The 16018-nt window shown below is 40.4% G+C and overlaps 1 protein-coding gene across 3 annotated transcripts in view; it reads left to right on the top strand.

Annotated features, from left to right (window-relative positions):
* Window positions 1-16018, top strand: part of IQCH (IQ motif containing H) — a 214952-nt gene that overhangs the window by 130818 nt on the left and 68116 nt on the right. The window contains exons 14-15 of one of the 3 annotated variants that reach the window (XM_039220106.1): window positions 4669-4941; window positions 9184-9375. The exons of 1 other annotated variant lie outside the window; for it this stretch is intronic. In XM_039220106.1, coding sequence (XP_039076037.1) covers window positions 4669-4941; window positions 9184-9375 — 465 coding nt within the window. The remainder of the gene's footprint in view (window positions 1-4668; window positions 4942-9183; window positions 9376-16018) is intronic. One more of the 3 variants, XM_039220114.1, reaches the window with a different exon arrangement.

Here is a 16018-nt window from a genome sequence, read left to right as displayed (position 1 = left end):
CCGACCCCAGTAACAGTAATCAGGAACCGGAAGGGTGGCTTTGCTCCCTTTGCCTTTCTGGTTCTCTGTGCTTTGTCTATACAGTCAGGTGATGGTTAGGGCATTTCAGACCTTTCCAGCTCTGCAATCCTGTTACCTGAGACACGTGCGCTGCGGACCACACTTCAGCTTTTAAGTAAGAGATAGGCAGTTGACACTAACCGATGCCCTGAACGAGTCACATTCGTAGTGTCGGTTTGCATCTTTGTGAGTAGAAAGAAGTAGGGAATATTTTAAGTACTTAATACTTTTCACAGTTTACATTTAAATTATTTGAGTAATTAATCATTCGTAGGCAATCAACTTTTTAAAATACAAAAAATCAAGCTCTTGCTTTCAAATCAGTTCTTGCTCATGTTTAGCTATGGCTTTATTTCCTTTTAATGGGTTTGAGAGATTGTATCAGTGCTGATTTTCATTCAAATGGATGGCTTTGAGGAGACTTTTTTAAAGCGTGCCATAAATCTGTTTGTACATCTCTCCAAGTTACTACTCAATGCTCTAAGCTGTAATGGCAAAAAGTGCTCTTATAAAGTCGTCATGTCTGTTTTTGAACATTTTAATGTTTACGAAGACATCCCCAGCAACTACTTTTTGTCTCAGGTCAAAAAAAAAAAATTATGGCGATCAGTTAAATGCGGCTATATGGCTGTGGAATTAAGAACATTTTAGATCTTTGTCATCTGTGTTCATCTCCTGCCTGGATCTGATGATACTGATTTACTCTGAATGGTCATACAGGACCCGCGGTCAGTAATGTGTCCTGTGCCATCACTCACTTGTGTTTAAAATCTTTATTGAACACATATCGAACACAATAGAATGGTACCATTTTGCCTGAAGAGTAAGGCAGGCCCACAGATGACTGACTGTAAGAGTCAGGTCAAGTACTTGCCAACAGAGATCAGCAAACCCAGTGGAGAAGGAGATCCCGCCTGGCTGGAAGTGGCTCAGTGCTCTAACATTAGATTCTATGCCTCCATCTGCCACCCCCCATCACACCTCATAAACTCACCAGACCTTCACTACTCAGTCTGTAGAATGGGAGAAGTTACGGCAGCTGGAGCTCGAAACTGTGCTAATACCCAGATTTCATTCTTGCCTCTGCCGTTTACTAGCTGTGTGGCTTTGGGCAGATCACTCGAGTCTCGATTTCCTTATCTCTGAAAGAGGGGCTGCTAATTGGGACAGTGTTCTATGGATCAAACAAGAGAATAATTTCAAAAAGCTTGACCATGTAACCTTTACATCAAGAGTGCTGCTACCTTGAAACACTCTTTTAGGTCCCCTGTAAAGCCCACCATGTACATTATGACTCACGTCCCTGGTTCTCCCAGACATTTAATTTTTTTACATTTTCTCATCGGAATAATTTGTGGGGAAAGTAAAGGGGTGACATAAACAAGGAGGAAAGACAGTGATCAAACAGATGGGAAACAGGAACTCAAGAGGTGGTACCAGCCATTGTCCAGTGGAACACTGGCTTTCCTAGAATAGCATTCTTTGAAATAGGTGTTGACAATGGATTTAGAGGTGCTTGGGTGGCTCAGTTGGTTAAAGAGTCAGACTCTTGATTTAAGCTCAGGTCACCATCTCGAGGTTCATAAGTTGGAGCCCTGAGTAGGGCTCTGTTCTGACAGCTCAGAGCTTGCTTGGGACTTTCTCTCCCTGCCCCCACTCTGTCCCTCCCCCATTCACTGGCTCACAAACATGCATGCTCTCTCTCTCTCAAAATAAATAAACTTAAAAAAGAAAAAGAAAATGGATTTAAATTATGGTAGAAAAAGCATATTGCACAGATCTAAGAGTTAGAATAGAACACACCTGCTCTGCAAGAAGGGCCCAAAAGTGTAAATTATATAAATCCTCTTCTCAGAGGAGCTCTGGGTTTTTTTGTTTTGTTTTGTTTTGGTTTTGTTTTTTTCCTAATTGGGAGAAAAATATACATAACATAAATTTTACCATTTTTAATGGTAAAATGTTTATTTATTTTTCAGAGTCAGAGCACAAGTTGGGGAGGGGCGGAGAGAGGGGGGGAGGAACAGAGGATCTGAAGTGGGCTCCAATGCAGGGCTTGAACTTGTAAACCATAGATCATGACCTGAACCAAAGTTGGACACTTAACCGACTGAACCACCCAGGTGCCCCTAAAATTTACCATTTTAATCATGTTAGGTGTACAGTTCCATGGCTTTAAGTACATTCTCATCATTGTGCAACCATTGCATTATTCATTTGCAACATCTCAAGCAAAAACTCTGTACCCACTAAGTAGTAAGCCCAGAAGAGCTCTGGTTTTAAAGGCAAAGTTGGGGGTGCCTGGATGGCTCAGTCTTTTAATCGTCTGACTCTTGATTTCAGCTCAGGTCATGGTCTCACGGTCATGGGATCGAGCACATCAGACTCTGCACTGAGCATGGAGTCAGCTTGGGATTCTCTCTCACTCTCTCACTTTCTCTCTCTCTCTCTCTCTCTCTCTCAAAATAAATAAACAGGGGCACCTGGGTGGCTCAGTGGTTGGGCTTCTGACTTCAGCTCAGGTCATGATCTCATGGTTCGTGGGTTCAGGCCCCCATATCAGGCTTTGTGCAGATGATGCAGAGCCTGGAGCCTGCTTCAGATTATGTCTCCCTCTCTCTCTGCCCTCCCCTGCTCATTCTGTCTCTGTCTCTCTCAAAAATAATTAAACATTTAAAAAGTAAAAAAAAAAATTAAGAAAAATAATAAAGGAAAAGTTATTTGAGAGCAGGAAAGACCCTACAGACTTCTAGTCAATGCATCATTTGAATATAGGGACTGAGAAACTCAGAACTCAGAAAGGTTGAGTTTGCTAAATCACCTTGCAAGTTACAAATTCAGGCAGGACTGAAACCCAGGGGCTCTCCCCGCTCTCTCCCCCATAGTCATCAGTTACACTTTCTAAACAGTTTGCAAACCGGTGCCGCTAACCTTCCTGGAGACAGTGGCGTTTGCTTAGCATTTCTCCACATTGATGCCATGCTGAATAGATAACTTGGATGAGAAATGGAGAAGTAGGTGTGAGTCTACAAAATCCCATAACTCCCTTAAGATGCTGGCACCTTGTATCATATAATTTGTGTGGCATTTTAATGACTTTATTTTAATAACTACCATTTAACATAGTAATTACTACCATTTACTGAATATCAACTCAATGCCATGTATTATAACAAGTGTTGTACATTCATGATCTTATTTTATTCTTAGAAAAACCCAACAAATGAGTATTTTTATTTACACTTAAGAGATGGAGAAACTTAGGCAGAGGAGGTGTAAGTCACTTGCCCAAGTTCAGGTAGCTTGTAAGTGAGAGAGCTAGATGCACAGCCAGAACTCCTAAGCACTCAGCACTTTCTCACATGCCATGATGTCCTCCTCTGCGGAGGAAGTGAACACAATCTGGATTCTCATATTCTATCCTTAGCTAATGTCTTTCTCGTGCCCATCCTCACCTAATAAGATCCTACTCATCCTTCAAAATTCACCTCAACCCTGACCTCTTACATAATAATAACACTAGCTAACATTCACTAAGTGCTTATTAGGTCCAAGGCACTATTATAAGTTCTTTACATGCATTATCTCATTGAATCCTCACAGCATCCCTAGGAGACAGGTGCTATTATTATACTCATTTTACAGGTGAGGAAGCTGAGGTGCAAGGAGAATGAGTAATTTGCTTTCTCAGCCACCCCCATCGGCATGTGACCTCTTGACCCCTCCTCCATACCTCACAGCCCTCTGTAACCCTTTATGGCCCTCCTCTACCTTGTATTAGTTATCCATTGGCTGTGCTTATTTCTTTCCCCAATCCTTGAGCACAGAGACATGCTTATACTGGTCTTGGTATGTGCTGACCATCTGGCTCTATCCTCAACCCCTTTTACACATGCCAAAATTATTTACTTAATTGAAGGAGCAGCCACATGTATTGCTGAGCTGGGTCTAAATGGTCAAAACTAAAATAAAAAGAGATTTCCATTGGAAGATAAAATTTAAGTCTTGCTGAAATTTTCCCATATCTTCCATCCATGAATCCTCTCCAGAGTGTTGGCTAAGAACCACAATAAACATTAGAAAAGTACATTATTTCCTACAACAGCCTTGGTGGTGGAACTTTGGAAAGAGACTATTGAGTGCCCTTTTCCTGCTAAGTCCTGTAAAGAGTTGCCAGATCAGAAGTCCTGTATAGTGAAGCATACGCACTATAAGGCTTTTCTCTTCACTTTCTGTATTGATTTTCCAGACGCTTTAGTGTTAAACCATGCCAGAAGTGTTGCAGAGATGAATCACTATTATCCAAAGGCCGCCAGCCTCTTTTCCTTCTGACAGAAGGATAATTCCACGTGGATCAAATAAATACAGATGTGTAGTAATTAGTTCTATTCCCAGTGAGCCTATTTCCAGCACACTAAAGATGTGAGCGATTATGGAGCCTCACCCCAACAGCTTTTATCAATTTAAACTGCTAAACAACAGGATAGGTCATAACCCAGCCTGCTATTAATAATGCATTTATTGTGTGCAACGTTATAAATGAAGCATATGGACTAGAAAAGGAACACCTTTTAACAAGAGTGATATGATCTCCCCTCCTCCCCTCCTCAGAAGCATCATATGTGCCTGGCCACTTACCTGATGTACAGTCCCAAGGCGATCAAAAGAATAAAAAGTCTCATCCAAGGAAAAGAGGCCTACATCGTCAGTGGCTTCCTCCACAGAGATGACTTGGCTGTGGCTGATATGTTGGGCGTCCCCATCCTGGGTCCAGAGCCTGAACTGGCTCATCTTTACAGCAGCAAATCTGGAAGTAAACGGGTCTTAGACAGCGCCAATGTGCCAGTCCCTCCTGGGGTCTGTGGCATCTACCGTCGCCAGCAGGTACGTGGGGTGGACAAGTGAGGCTCTGTTCAAATATCCCATGCCTTCTTGACCTCGTGGGGACTTTAGGTCTTCTGGAGACAGCCCTAGCCAATGAAAAATATGTGGAATGCTTGTTATTTAATGGGCTCTGCTTTGAGCCTTCCTCTTTCAAAATATCTTCCTATTGGCCTTGCAGAAATTGCTGGAATTGTCAAGATATTTACTCATTTGGATGAAGCCATCAAAGGCCCTGTTGATGTACGAATCTGCTATCAGTAGTTATCACCCTAATGTAGATTAGTTAGTTCATTATCGCATCAGCTAGCCCTTCATTCAGCAGGACCCTAAGAAATGTGAGTCAATTTTGGTGGAAGAGAGCAGGTTTGGAAAACCCCAGCGAGTGAGCCCTTCTGCAGAGTCAGGCTGTAGAGGGCCTATGGCAGGGGGCTGCAGACATCCTGGGCTCTTGTAAAACAATCCTTTAGCTTCACAAGAAGGGGCCATCAGGGAGTAGGAGAAAAATCTCGGAAAAAGGACAGGAAATGGGTCCGGGAAGAAAACTATCTGCTTCTGTGTTTTTGCTTTGGATCAGGCCTGTGGCTACGCATTCCTCCAGCAGAGAGAACCCTAACTATTTGGAGAACTTTAACATCAGTCACCAGAAATATCTTTAAGTTAGCTCTGACAGGTGTTCTCCCATTTAACTTCTATCTTTTTTCACAATAAGGAAAATAAAAAGACAAATGGCTGTTAACATTTTCCACCCTCTGTTTCCGTACATCTCTTGACCATTACTCCCAGCCAGTCACAACTATGCCAGGTGCCCACTTCTTGGGAAACTAAAGAACTACGCATAACGAAGCAGTTTGTAAGGAACGATATTTAGGGATCCGCCCTCTTCCCTCAGTCACTTGACCATGACGTTCTGTACGTCATCGCTGCTGAACCCGAAAGTCGAGTCTTTCAACAAATCATACTTCTCAGAGATTCGTTTGAAGGTATTGTTAGCTTATTAAATTGCCCTAAAATAGTTCAGTGTTGCTAGAGTGTTCTTGGGCAATAGGTGGGCTCAGGAAGGAAGCTGCTCCTAAAGACAGCCAAGTCTGGAAAAAGTACAGGCAGTTTTTGAATAAGAGGGGGAGAGACAGTGTGCCCCTTCAACTGTCATTGGTCTCCACCCGAATTTGAAGGTAACAAAGTGGATTGCTTGACTCTGCCTCCCGGTAGAATACTCCACTGAGAGACTGGATACAAGTGAAATGCACTTTAAGACTATAATTTTACACATGCACATTACATTAAACAGTCTTCAAAGTTTTAAAACGTATGTACACTACTTATGTTAAGTCTTGCTTTCATTTCCACTGACGAGAACTCAGGCAATCTTGGCTAGGAAATATTTCAGAACTTTGTATGTTAATTGTGGAATTCAGTAAAACTTCCCTCTCATGCCAGTGTTCAGAAGCAGGATTAAAAACTAGATTTGAGGGATGTGTCACGTAATCTGTGGCATGTGCAAATTGTATCACAATAAACCAAGTTACCACTGACTTCTACTCCACTTCTTTGAAAACATATGTCTGAGGTCAGCAAGAATTAAAGTGCTCCATGAGTGTTATGTGGAAACTAATTTGACAATAAACTATTTGTAAAAAAAAAAAAAAAAGAATTAAAGTGCTCCATTGAGATTTTTCCAGATAGTGGCTGCCCTACCTAATCTATCTGTGTCAGCGATTTGAATTTGCAGATGGTGATGAATCAGTAACACTGACTTTTTACCGATGTACATCATAAACTTAAAACCAATGAGAGAAAGCTGTGATTATTTTAATTTAGGTGAATAAATATTCCCAACTATCAGCTGGATTTTAGCAAGAGACATTTTTCCACTTCTGCTCTATCCCCATATAAAATGAATGGCAATTAAGAAATATATTACCTCATTTGAAGAGAGAGGCTCAAATAGAAAATTGATAAATGTTTGGAAATAGCATAAAGTCATTTGGTTTATGATGAAGTAATTTATCGGTTTATTTTTTAAATCTAGCACAAGCACAGTGAGCATTTCCTGTTTTGATCCATAAAGTAACCATGCAAGTTCTCTTTCTGACATGTGCTCCATATAAAATATTGACAGCTTTGGTTAAATAATCAAAAATGGCAATGCTATTTTAAAGCACTGTTCAATTTTCACTTAAAGATAGCACATAATTCTTTCGAGTGGTGCAGTCTTTACAATACTATTGATCCTTTTCATTACTGTAGGGGATCCATCAACAGACACCCATTTATAGGATTCTCAGAAGCAACAAATAATAGGATTTGGAAGAAACAGATAATAATTCTGTTAGTAGTTGAAACCTCCAAATATACAATATATCCAAACACACAAAGGAAAAGACTACGCAGGCTAGCACACTAAAAAGCCCTGCACACCTTTCCTTACACTCGCAAAAGAATTTCATCAGATATTAACAGCCAAAGACCATTTCTACTTCTGCCAAGTGTGATCATGATGCAGCGAAGTATGATTAAATATAGAATCTATCTTCTCAGCACAACATTGGAGAAAGAAGGGATGTCACTTTGGAAGGCATATTACAGAACCTTCTAGGCTATGCTCATAGCCATATGGTATGCAGACAAGAGTACTTGTCATTTAAACACCAAATTATCCGCAGACACTACCTGATAATTAGGGAGCTAAGACAATTCCATTTTCACCCTAATTGAATACCCCATGGCTGCACGGGGCTTCCGGGGATCCCAAGTATGCCCATTTTGAGATCACTTCCATACTGCTGTGGAGTGCAACATCCCCAGGAAGACTTGCTGAAAAGACACAACACAGGAGAACAGATTGGGTCTTCAATCAAAATAATTTTAATATGCTAGCTCCAGACTTTAGCAGAACTATGATCTTGAGCCCTTTCATGCTCTTTGGTTAAATAATCAAAATACAAAAATCCGTTTGGTGAACAAAATCTCATCCACAGAGAATAAGAGTGTTGCAGAGACCTCCCTACAAACAGAAGATCATAGTCAAGAGAGCTCAGGAGACAGAATGCTTAGTACTTTTTTGTTTCTTTCTGAGGAATACAGACCAGAACATCTGATGGGAAGACCAGACAAAAAGTCATTTTGTGATCTAATGGGTTATTTTTCTCCAAGGCTCTACTTTTACAGTATTACTTATAATCAGGCAATCTGGGCTATAGACTTTTGTCTGATTCAAATTTATTCCAAATGGCTTATTGACTGCAAGGAAAATTGCTTCTCTTGCTCCTCTTCTGACTTCTTTCTCCACCTCACCCCCTTCCTCCACCTCTCTGCCGCTGAAGTAGGCAGCATGGCGGAGAGGGAATGAGCTTAAGTGCTGGGGTCAGAGCATCCCGGGTGGAGTCCCTGTTCTGCCACTTAACGCCGTGTAATCATGGACAAGTTATTTAAATTAACTGAATCTCAGTTATTCATATATAAAATGGAACTAATAATGGTACCTGCTTCATTTTTGAGTTTTACACGAGAAAAGTCATGTAAAGAACCTGGCCAAAGGCCTGACTCCTACTGAGGGTTCAGTAATGTTAGATACTACTGTCATTGTGATATTAAAGCTTGAACTTCTATCCCTTCCATTTCCATGGGATTGAGCCCCGTTCTCGAGGGAATACTATCTCAAATAGAGCATAGTAGTTTTACGAATGTTTTATCTCCTTTACCTGTCTTGTTCATATAATACATATGACATACTTGGCCAGTTGACCATCAAAACAAATGTATTTCAGGTATGTTAATGAGGGAAAAAATTAAATGTTTATAGGTTATAACATTTAAAAACTCACCAAAGCTCCAAACAGTTAAAGTTTTCAGGACTATTAACTCTTTATGGTCTCAAAACTATAAAAAAGATCAGTTGAAGAATCAATAAGTAAACACATCATGCTCTAAAAAAAGAAACAAAACAATACCAAGATTCAATTACAGATATTCAGAGATTCTTTCTTTTGCCGTCAAAAGCCAGCAAAATGGTAATTTCAGAATTTCTCATAACTAAGACTATGCTTTTAAACATGCCTTTCATCCCCCTGGTTAGTGGTTTCGTCGCATACATAGACACGTTACTTAAAACTTCTAATCTGTCTTAAAAATTAGAAGATAACCAAACACATAGGCCATTTGAAGACACAAATACATTAATGAAAGAAGAAGGAATCTAGGAAGCTAGCGATATTAAATGTTGCTGTGTCTTGGGTCCCACAGATGATAGAACAGCTGAGTCAGCTGGTCATAGATCACCTGGAAATCCAACGCTGGCTCTTTAAAATGGACTATGAGTTTGGAGGAAATGGGACTGCGTTTTGTGACATTCCTTCCCACCTAAAGCACTACAAGTGGTTCCTAAAGGAGAGCAGCAGATATGGCCATGAAGACTGGAGCAAAAAATGGGCACAAGTGAGTGTTCAGTGGTGACATAAACCCACAGTGTCTGTGAACAGTTAGGCCATGAAGCAAAAGGCTCAGCGGGGAGATGAAAGCACTTTCTTCTCAGAAAGTGAGACCTTAGGCGAGTCCTTTTGACTTTCTTGGGCCTTAGTCCTTATGTACAAAGTGACTGGGGTTGATCAAGTTATTTTAATATTTTTTCTAACTTTTAAAAAAAATTTTTTTAAATGTAAGTAGAGTTAACACACAACATTGCATTAGTTTCAGTTGTGCAACACAGGGACTCAACAACTCTATATGTTATGTGGTACTCACCGCAAGTGTAGCTGCCATCTGTCACCATGCAACGCTATGACAATACCATCGACCATATTCCCAGTGCTGTCACTTTCATCCCTGTGACTTATTCATTCCATATAACTGGAAGGCTATACGATTAGGTTATTATAAATGTCCCTTCTTTTGGCCCTAAGAGCCTTCAGTCACATCTTCAAGTTGATTATGATAATCAGGGAGTAATTTTTTTTACCATATTCAAATAACATTACAAATTCCATCATTTGGTCTAAGTGGGTCTTGATCATATGCTTCTAACAACTGTTGTTATTAAGTTGGCTGTATTTTATTACAAGAGAGAAATTCTATTAGTGAATGGTTGTCACCTGGAAGCTAACGTAGAAAAGCACTCTGTCAGCAGTCATATGGCTTTGAAGACAATTCAAGGAAATTTATGTAACTGCGGGTCCCTATGAGATGTGGAGAAAATGCCACATGGCAGCCAGAAAACCTCCCAGCCAAAGCTAAATACTAGGTAAGAAGCCTTAGCGTATGCGTGGATGTGTACAGATTTTTCCACGTCTACTGGTGGAAGGATGAATTGTACAACTTCTTAGTCTGTTCCAAACTTAATAATTAAAGTAATAATGGCTCAATATATAAATTCAACCCACCATTTTTTAAAAGAAAAATTTTTAATGTTTTTTTATTTATTTCCGAGAGAGAGAGAGACAGCGTGAACAGGGGAGGGTCAGAGAGAGAGGGAGACACAGAATCTGAAATAGGCTCCAGGCTCTGAGCTAGCTGTCAGCACAGAGCCGAACACAGGGCTAGAACCCACGAACCGCGAGATCATGACCTGAGCCGAAGTTGGATGTTTAACCGACTAAGCCACCCAAGCACCCCTAAAAAAAGTTTTTTTAACGTTTATTTATTTTTGAGAGAGAGAGATAGAGCACAAGCGGGGGAGAGGGGCAGAATCGGAAGCAGGCTCCAGGCTCTGAGCTGTCAGCACAGAGGCCGATACGGGGCTCAGACTCACTACCTATGAGATCACAACCTGAGTCGTAGTTGAACACTCAATCGACTGAGTCACCCAGGCACCCCTTCAACCCACCATTCTAAAAGCTGCCTCACTTTGCATCCAGGGACCTAGACTTGCCTGGTTTTTCTCTCTCTCTTTTTTAAGTTTTATTTCATTTTTTAGAGAGAGTGCAAGGGGGAAGGGGAGGGGACAGAAAATTTAAAGCGGGCTCTGCGCTGACTGCAGCAAGCCTGATGCAGGGCTCAAACTCATGACCCGTGAGGTCATGTCCCCGAGCCAAAGTCAGATGCTCAACCAATTGAGTGACCCAGATGCCCCTTGCCTGGCTTCTCTTAATTTCAAATCTCTGTTTTGACTGACCAACTGATGAAAGCATAACTAATGAGGAAAATTCGGGCACAAATTCCCTTAACTGATCCCTTCCCTGCTGAAGTACATAGCAGTGGGCTGGGCAGCGAGTTGCATCTGCTTTGAGCATCCCACTCCAGCAGTATATGAATCAAGACACACAAGTGATGGAAAGGGAGGGGCACACAAGAGAGAACCACATTATTCTTACAGAAGTGAAATGACGAATAAATCCAGAGAACAGTCAGAAGAGAGAGTTCCCTTTGATAAATGTTACTGTTCTCCCCATGATCTATTCTGGGCTTTTCTTCTCCCTCCATCAGTGAATGGGCTAAATGCAGTACCTGTCAGGGCCAGCTTTTTACATATTATTTAAAGGATACCAAAGTGAATTACTCTTTTAGAAAAAAAAAATAAAACAAGGAAAATGTATTTAATTTTGAGGTCCATAGAGATTTCTCTTGTGTTCTCTTTAAACTGGATTTTATTTCATATTGTACAGAATATTCATTTTAAAGCAAAGCTGCTGAGATTAAACCATGAAAATATGACTTTTTTAATTTAAAAAATCAAAATGTTAGTGTGCAAACTATATGCTGGTCTCAATATTTCAAACTAATAATTTTTAAAGAATTCCCTGATAGTAGACTATGATAAATTTAAAATGTTTGACTTTAAAAAAAATACTTAGAATAATGATATGTGGCCGAATTGCACTTAAAAGCCTGACTATAGATTATTTAATTTCAATGATTTTAAACTACACCATTTAAAATTGTCACCAAATACATTCGGCGTTAGTGTTAATATTATTAAATGTGAAACTCTTGAATAATTAATTATCTAAATCATTTTTTTAGCTTAACAAGGAAAAAATAAGTATTCAGCAGAAATCTTCTTATACCATGAGGGACTGTGCTTAGCCAGGATGTAGTTAAAAGCCAAAACTAAAAATAAAAAACAAAGCAGTTCAGGAGAACGTGTTGTGTGCGCGTGCACGCGCGCTCGCACGCGCGCGCTCAGGAGACTACGGACCTCCTTTTGCCTTCAAAGTGAAATTGTATTCAGAGTGGAAGTGAATTGCAGTCTTCACTGAGGGTCGCTATTGAGAATTTAGGATTAGAATTATCCTTTGTTCCAGAAGAGCATGGTAATGGTGCACATTTAGACATCAAAGCATTACTTTATGAGCACAGACATGTTTTAATGTCCTATTACAGTTTGTAGACCTGTTTCTTTTGATAATGAAGACGTTGTGTCATCAAGCCTAGCCTGCACATACAAAACATATGCTGGCAGGTTATTAAAAATTTCAGCTTCTTGATGAAAGACTATCCTGCAGGCTAAGAGTCCAGAGAAAGACTCCATTCTGGGAGAATTATTAGAAATGAGAATATGACTGTAAGCACTAAATTATGTTAATACTTACAAATACCATCATTTGCATAGCAGCTTATGACACGATACCGTGATTTTTCTCATTGGTATGTTGTAGGCAACAGATTAAAAACAGTGCTCTTTATGGGAGTTTGAACTGATTTGAGATTCTCTTGCATCTTATGCAGATACTGGTTTTGGATGTAGGCATGATTCAGTGCGGACTCAAGGAGCTAATACAAAGATCATCTTTTTTTTTCTGCTTATCCTATTTAGAACCGGAGTTATTTGGTTCCAATTGAGACTTGAAACAAAGTCATGGAGTCGACAAATGCTGGAAAAAAACTGTAGTCACATTACCAAAAAATCAGCATAGACATGTAGGTGATTAGAGGGAAAGCATAACGTTACATGGTGGCCACGGTGGAAATAGAACACAAGTCTCAGTTTTTTCATAGTGGTTTGGTATCAGCCTTGCCCTCTTCATCCTATCGGTTAACTACACCTCCTTTCCCCAACAGATCCCAGTAAACTCACTCACGTAAATACTCAATGCTTGTTAAGGTTTAATGAATCCACACACTTGCACACACTCCAACACCCCACTCCCTACTTGAGGGTATTTCTTTTCATGTAGTGGGGATAAAGGCTTACACAGAGGAAGGCACGCTTGTAAGGGAAAAAACCTTCCTGGCCACTCTCACCTAAGGCAGTGCAGGGAGACCCACGCTGTGGTACTGGTCCTCATGGCTTCGTCTTCCCTTTTTTAAGGGTAAATCTTCCCTCCCTCATCCCTGGGAGACGGGGTTGGTGGCAGTGATGCTACTGGGGAGGCTGCTTTGAGAGAAAAGATCTTTATAGAAAAGTTTCTCCATGGAAAAAGATAAGCCAGTTTACGTTTGGATTTCTCTGTGCAGCCCTTCTTTGGACCTCTGTTTCCCTGGATGGACGGTACAGGGTGCTGAGGTCTTTTACCACTTACGAGAGGAAAAGGAAAAGGAAATTGAACTGGTTCTTGAATGCTACTACATAATATAGCTATTTTAGCCCTATGCAAGAGAAGTTTTATGTTCACCTGTACTTTTGTGGACTTTGTTAGACATCTGATTTTAATTTGGGGATCATCAAGGAAAATAATCTATATTTTAAAATATTAAAACTATGAATTCAAGGCATCCACGTCTAGAAAAAGTAGAATAAGCCACGGTAGTTATTTTGCGTCCTTGTAGCAGTAAGTCAGCAAACAAAATCACAGAGAAGCATCACCCACCTAGTCAGTGCCTTCAAACTCCGTGTCTCAGGGTGGCTGGGTGACTCAGTCAGTTAAGTGTCTGATGTCAGCTTAGGTCACAATCTCCCAGTTTGTGGGTTTGAGCCCCACATTGGCAACTCAGAGCCTGGAGCTTACTTAGGATTCCATGTCTCCCTTTCTCTCTACTCCTCCCCACTTGTGTTCCATCTCTGTCTCTCAAAAATAAATTTTAAAAACGTTAAAAATTAAAAAAAAAAAAAAGGAAAGGAACTCTGTGTCTCTATTGTGAAGACCTCCATCCACTAAGACCCTGTTAGGGCTGGGTCATAGGGCCACTGTAGGGTGGCAGAGCTTGGCATCTTTGTGGGATTTCGTAGGTATACTAGGTGGTCCCAAAGAACCATTGCCCTGCAATCACACAGTTTTTTAAAGAAAAACTAAAAGATAATATTACCAGATTAAAGAAATACTTAACCAAATAAGTACCTAATCACTTTTCCCAAACACAGTTGTTTTCATTTTTGTGTATTAACTTTCAAGCATGCTACATTTATTTCTTATAGCCACAATAAGAGCATATATGCTATTCAAACACCAGGTCCTAAACATTCTTCATGTTTACAGGTAGTGGTCATCACAACTGATGGCTGTATAATATTCCCACGTATTGATTTACTCTAATGTATTAAACCGTACAACTAAGTTGGAAATTTGGCTTATTTCCAACTTTTTTTTTTTTAGTGGTGGGAGGAGGGGAGGAAGAACAAGGAGGAAGTAAAGATTTGTTTTTATTTTTGGTTTTCGTTTACATCTCTTTTTGCTTCTGAGTTCCTTCTATTTCCTTCAAAGAAGGACTCAGGGGTACAATACTTCATGGCTTTGTTACACATGGCCACATTACTTTCTAAGAAGGTAGTGCCAATTTCCAAGGCTACTAGCAGAGAATAAGCATACTAGTTTTGCCACCACCTTACCAGCACTGGATTAGTATGATCTGTTTGCCCTTTTTAGATGTCAAATGCATCTTCTAATTGCTCTTACTTGGTTACTAGCTAGCAAGCGATCCTTTTTTCACATTCTTGTTTATTATTTGCCTTTTTAAAATATGTTTTTTAAAGTTTATTTACTTATTTTGAGAGAGAGAGATTGCAAGCAGGGGAGGGGAAAAGAGAGAGGGAGAAAGAGAATCCCAAGCAGGCTCGGCACTGTCAGCACATAGCCAGATGCAGGGCTTGAACTCACGAACCGTAAGATCATGACCTGAGCCGAAATCAGGAGTCGGACACTTAATTGACTAAGCCACCCTGGAGGCCCTATTATTTGTCTTTTATATCAAAAACACAACATCTTGGGGCGCCTGGGTGGCTTAGTCGGTTAAGCATCCAACTTTCGCTTAGGTCATGATCACGCTGTTCGTGGGTTCGAGCCCCACGTCGGGCTCTGTGCTGACTGCCAGCTCAGAGCCTGGAGCCAATTTCAGAGTCTGTATCTCCCTCTCTCTCTGACCCTCCCCTGCTCACGCTGTCTCTCTCTCTCTCTCTCTCCTAGAAATAAATAAAAATATTTTAAAAAAAACACACACAACATCTTGAAATTAAGAGAAAAGTCTAGGTTTTTCTAGGTGAAGAAAAAGTCTAGGGTAATCATTTTCCCTAATCATTAAATGATTATTTGTTTTTTATTTGTTTATTTTTATATATTAAAATCTCAACCTCCTAGATTATATATTTAGTATCTGCCAGAATATTGGTCTACACATGAGATTAGGCATTTTCTTAGATTTTATAAATTTACACTATTAAAGTCTTAATGTTTTCCTGTATTTCTCAATAATAACAATAACAATAATAATTATTATTAGCATTGTAGAATAGCTGGGGGGTGCCAGGCCTTTCAGCACTCTACGTGAATTGTTTCATTCAATCTCTTAAAAACTCTGAGATTTCTACTCATTTACCCCCACACCACTTTGATAATTATGGTCATTCTGTTCACAGATGGAGAAACTGATGCTTAGGTAGTTAAGTAACTTGCCCAAGTTCACGTAGCTAATGAACGATGTTGCCTAGCGTGGAACCCACAACCACTCACCTGGTGCTGTGTTCTTGCCACACAGAGCTGGGACCATTTAGGAAAGACCCCTTTTTGGGGCGCCTGGGTGGCTCAATCGGTTAAGCGTCCGACTTCGGCTCAGGTCATGATCTCACGGTTGGTGGGTTCAAGCCCCGCATCGGGCTCTGTGCTGACTGCCAGCTCAGAGCCTGGAGCCTGTTTCAGAGTCTGTGTCTCCCTCTCTCTCTGACCCTCCCCTGCTCACGCTGTCTCTCTCTGTCTCTCAGAAATAAAACAATTAA

Source organism: Hyaena hyaena, unplaced genomic scaffold (assembly GCF_003009895.1).
Source record: "Hyaena hyaena isolate Hyena2069 unplaced genomic scaffold, ASM300989v1 scaffold_15, whole genome shotgun sequence".
NCBI classification, from domain to species: domain Eukaryota; kingdom Metazoa; phylum Chordata; class Mammalia; order Carnivora; family Hyaenidae; genus Hyaena; species Hyaena hyaena.
Note: the sequence above shows the minus strand (reverse complement) of the source record. Positions and strands in the feature narration are given on the sequence as shown.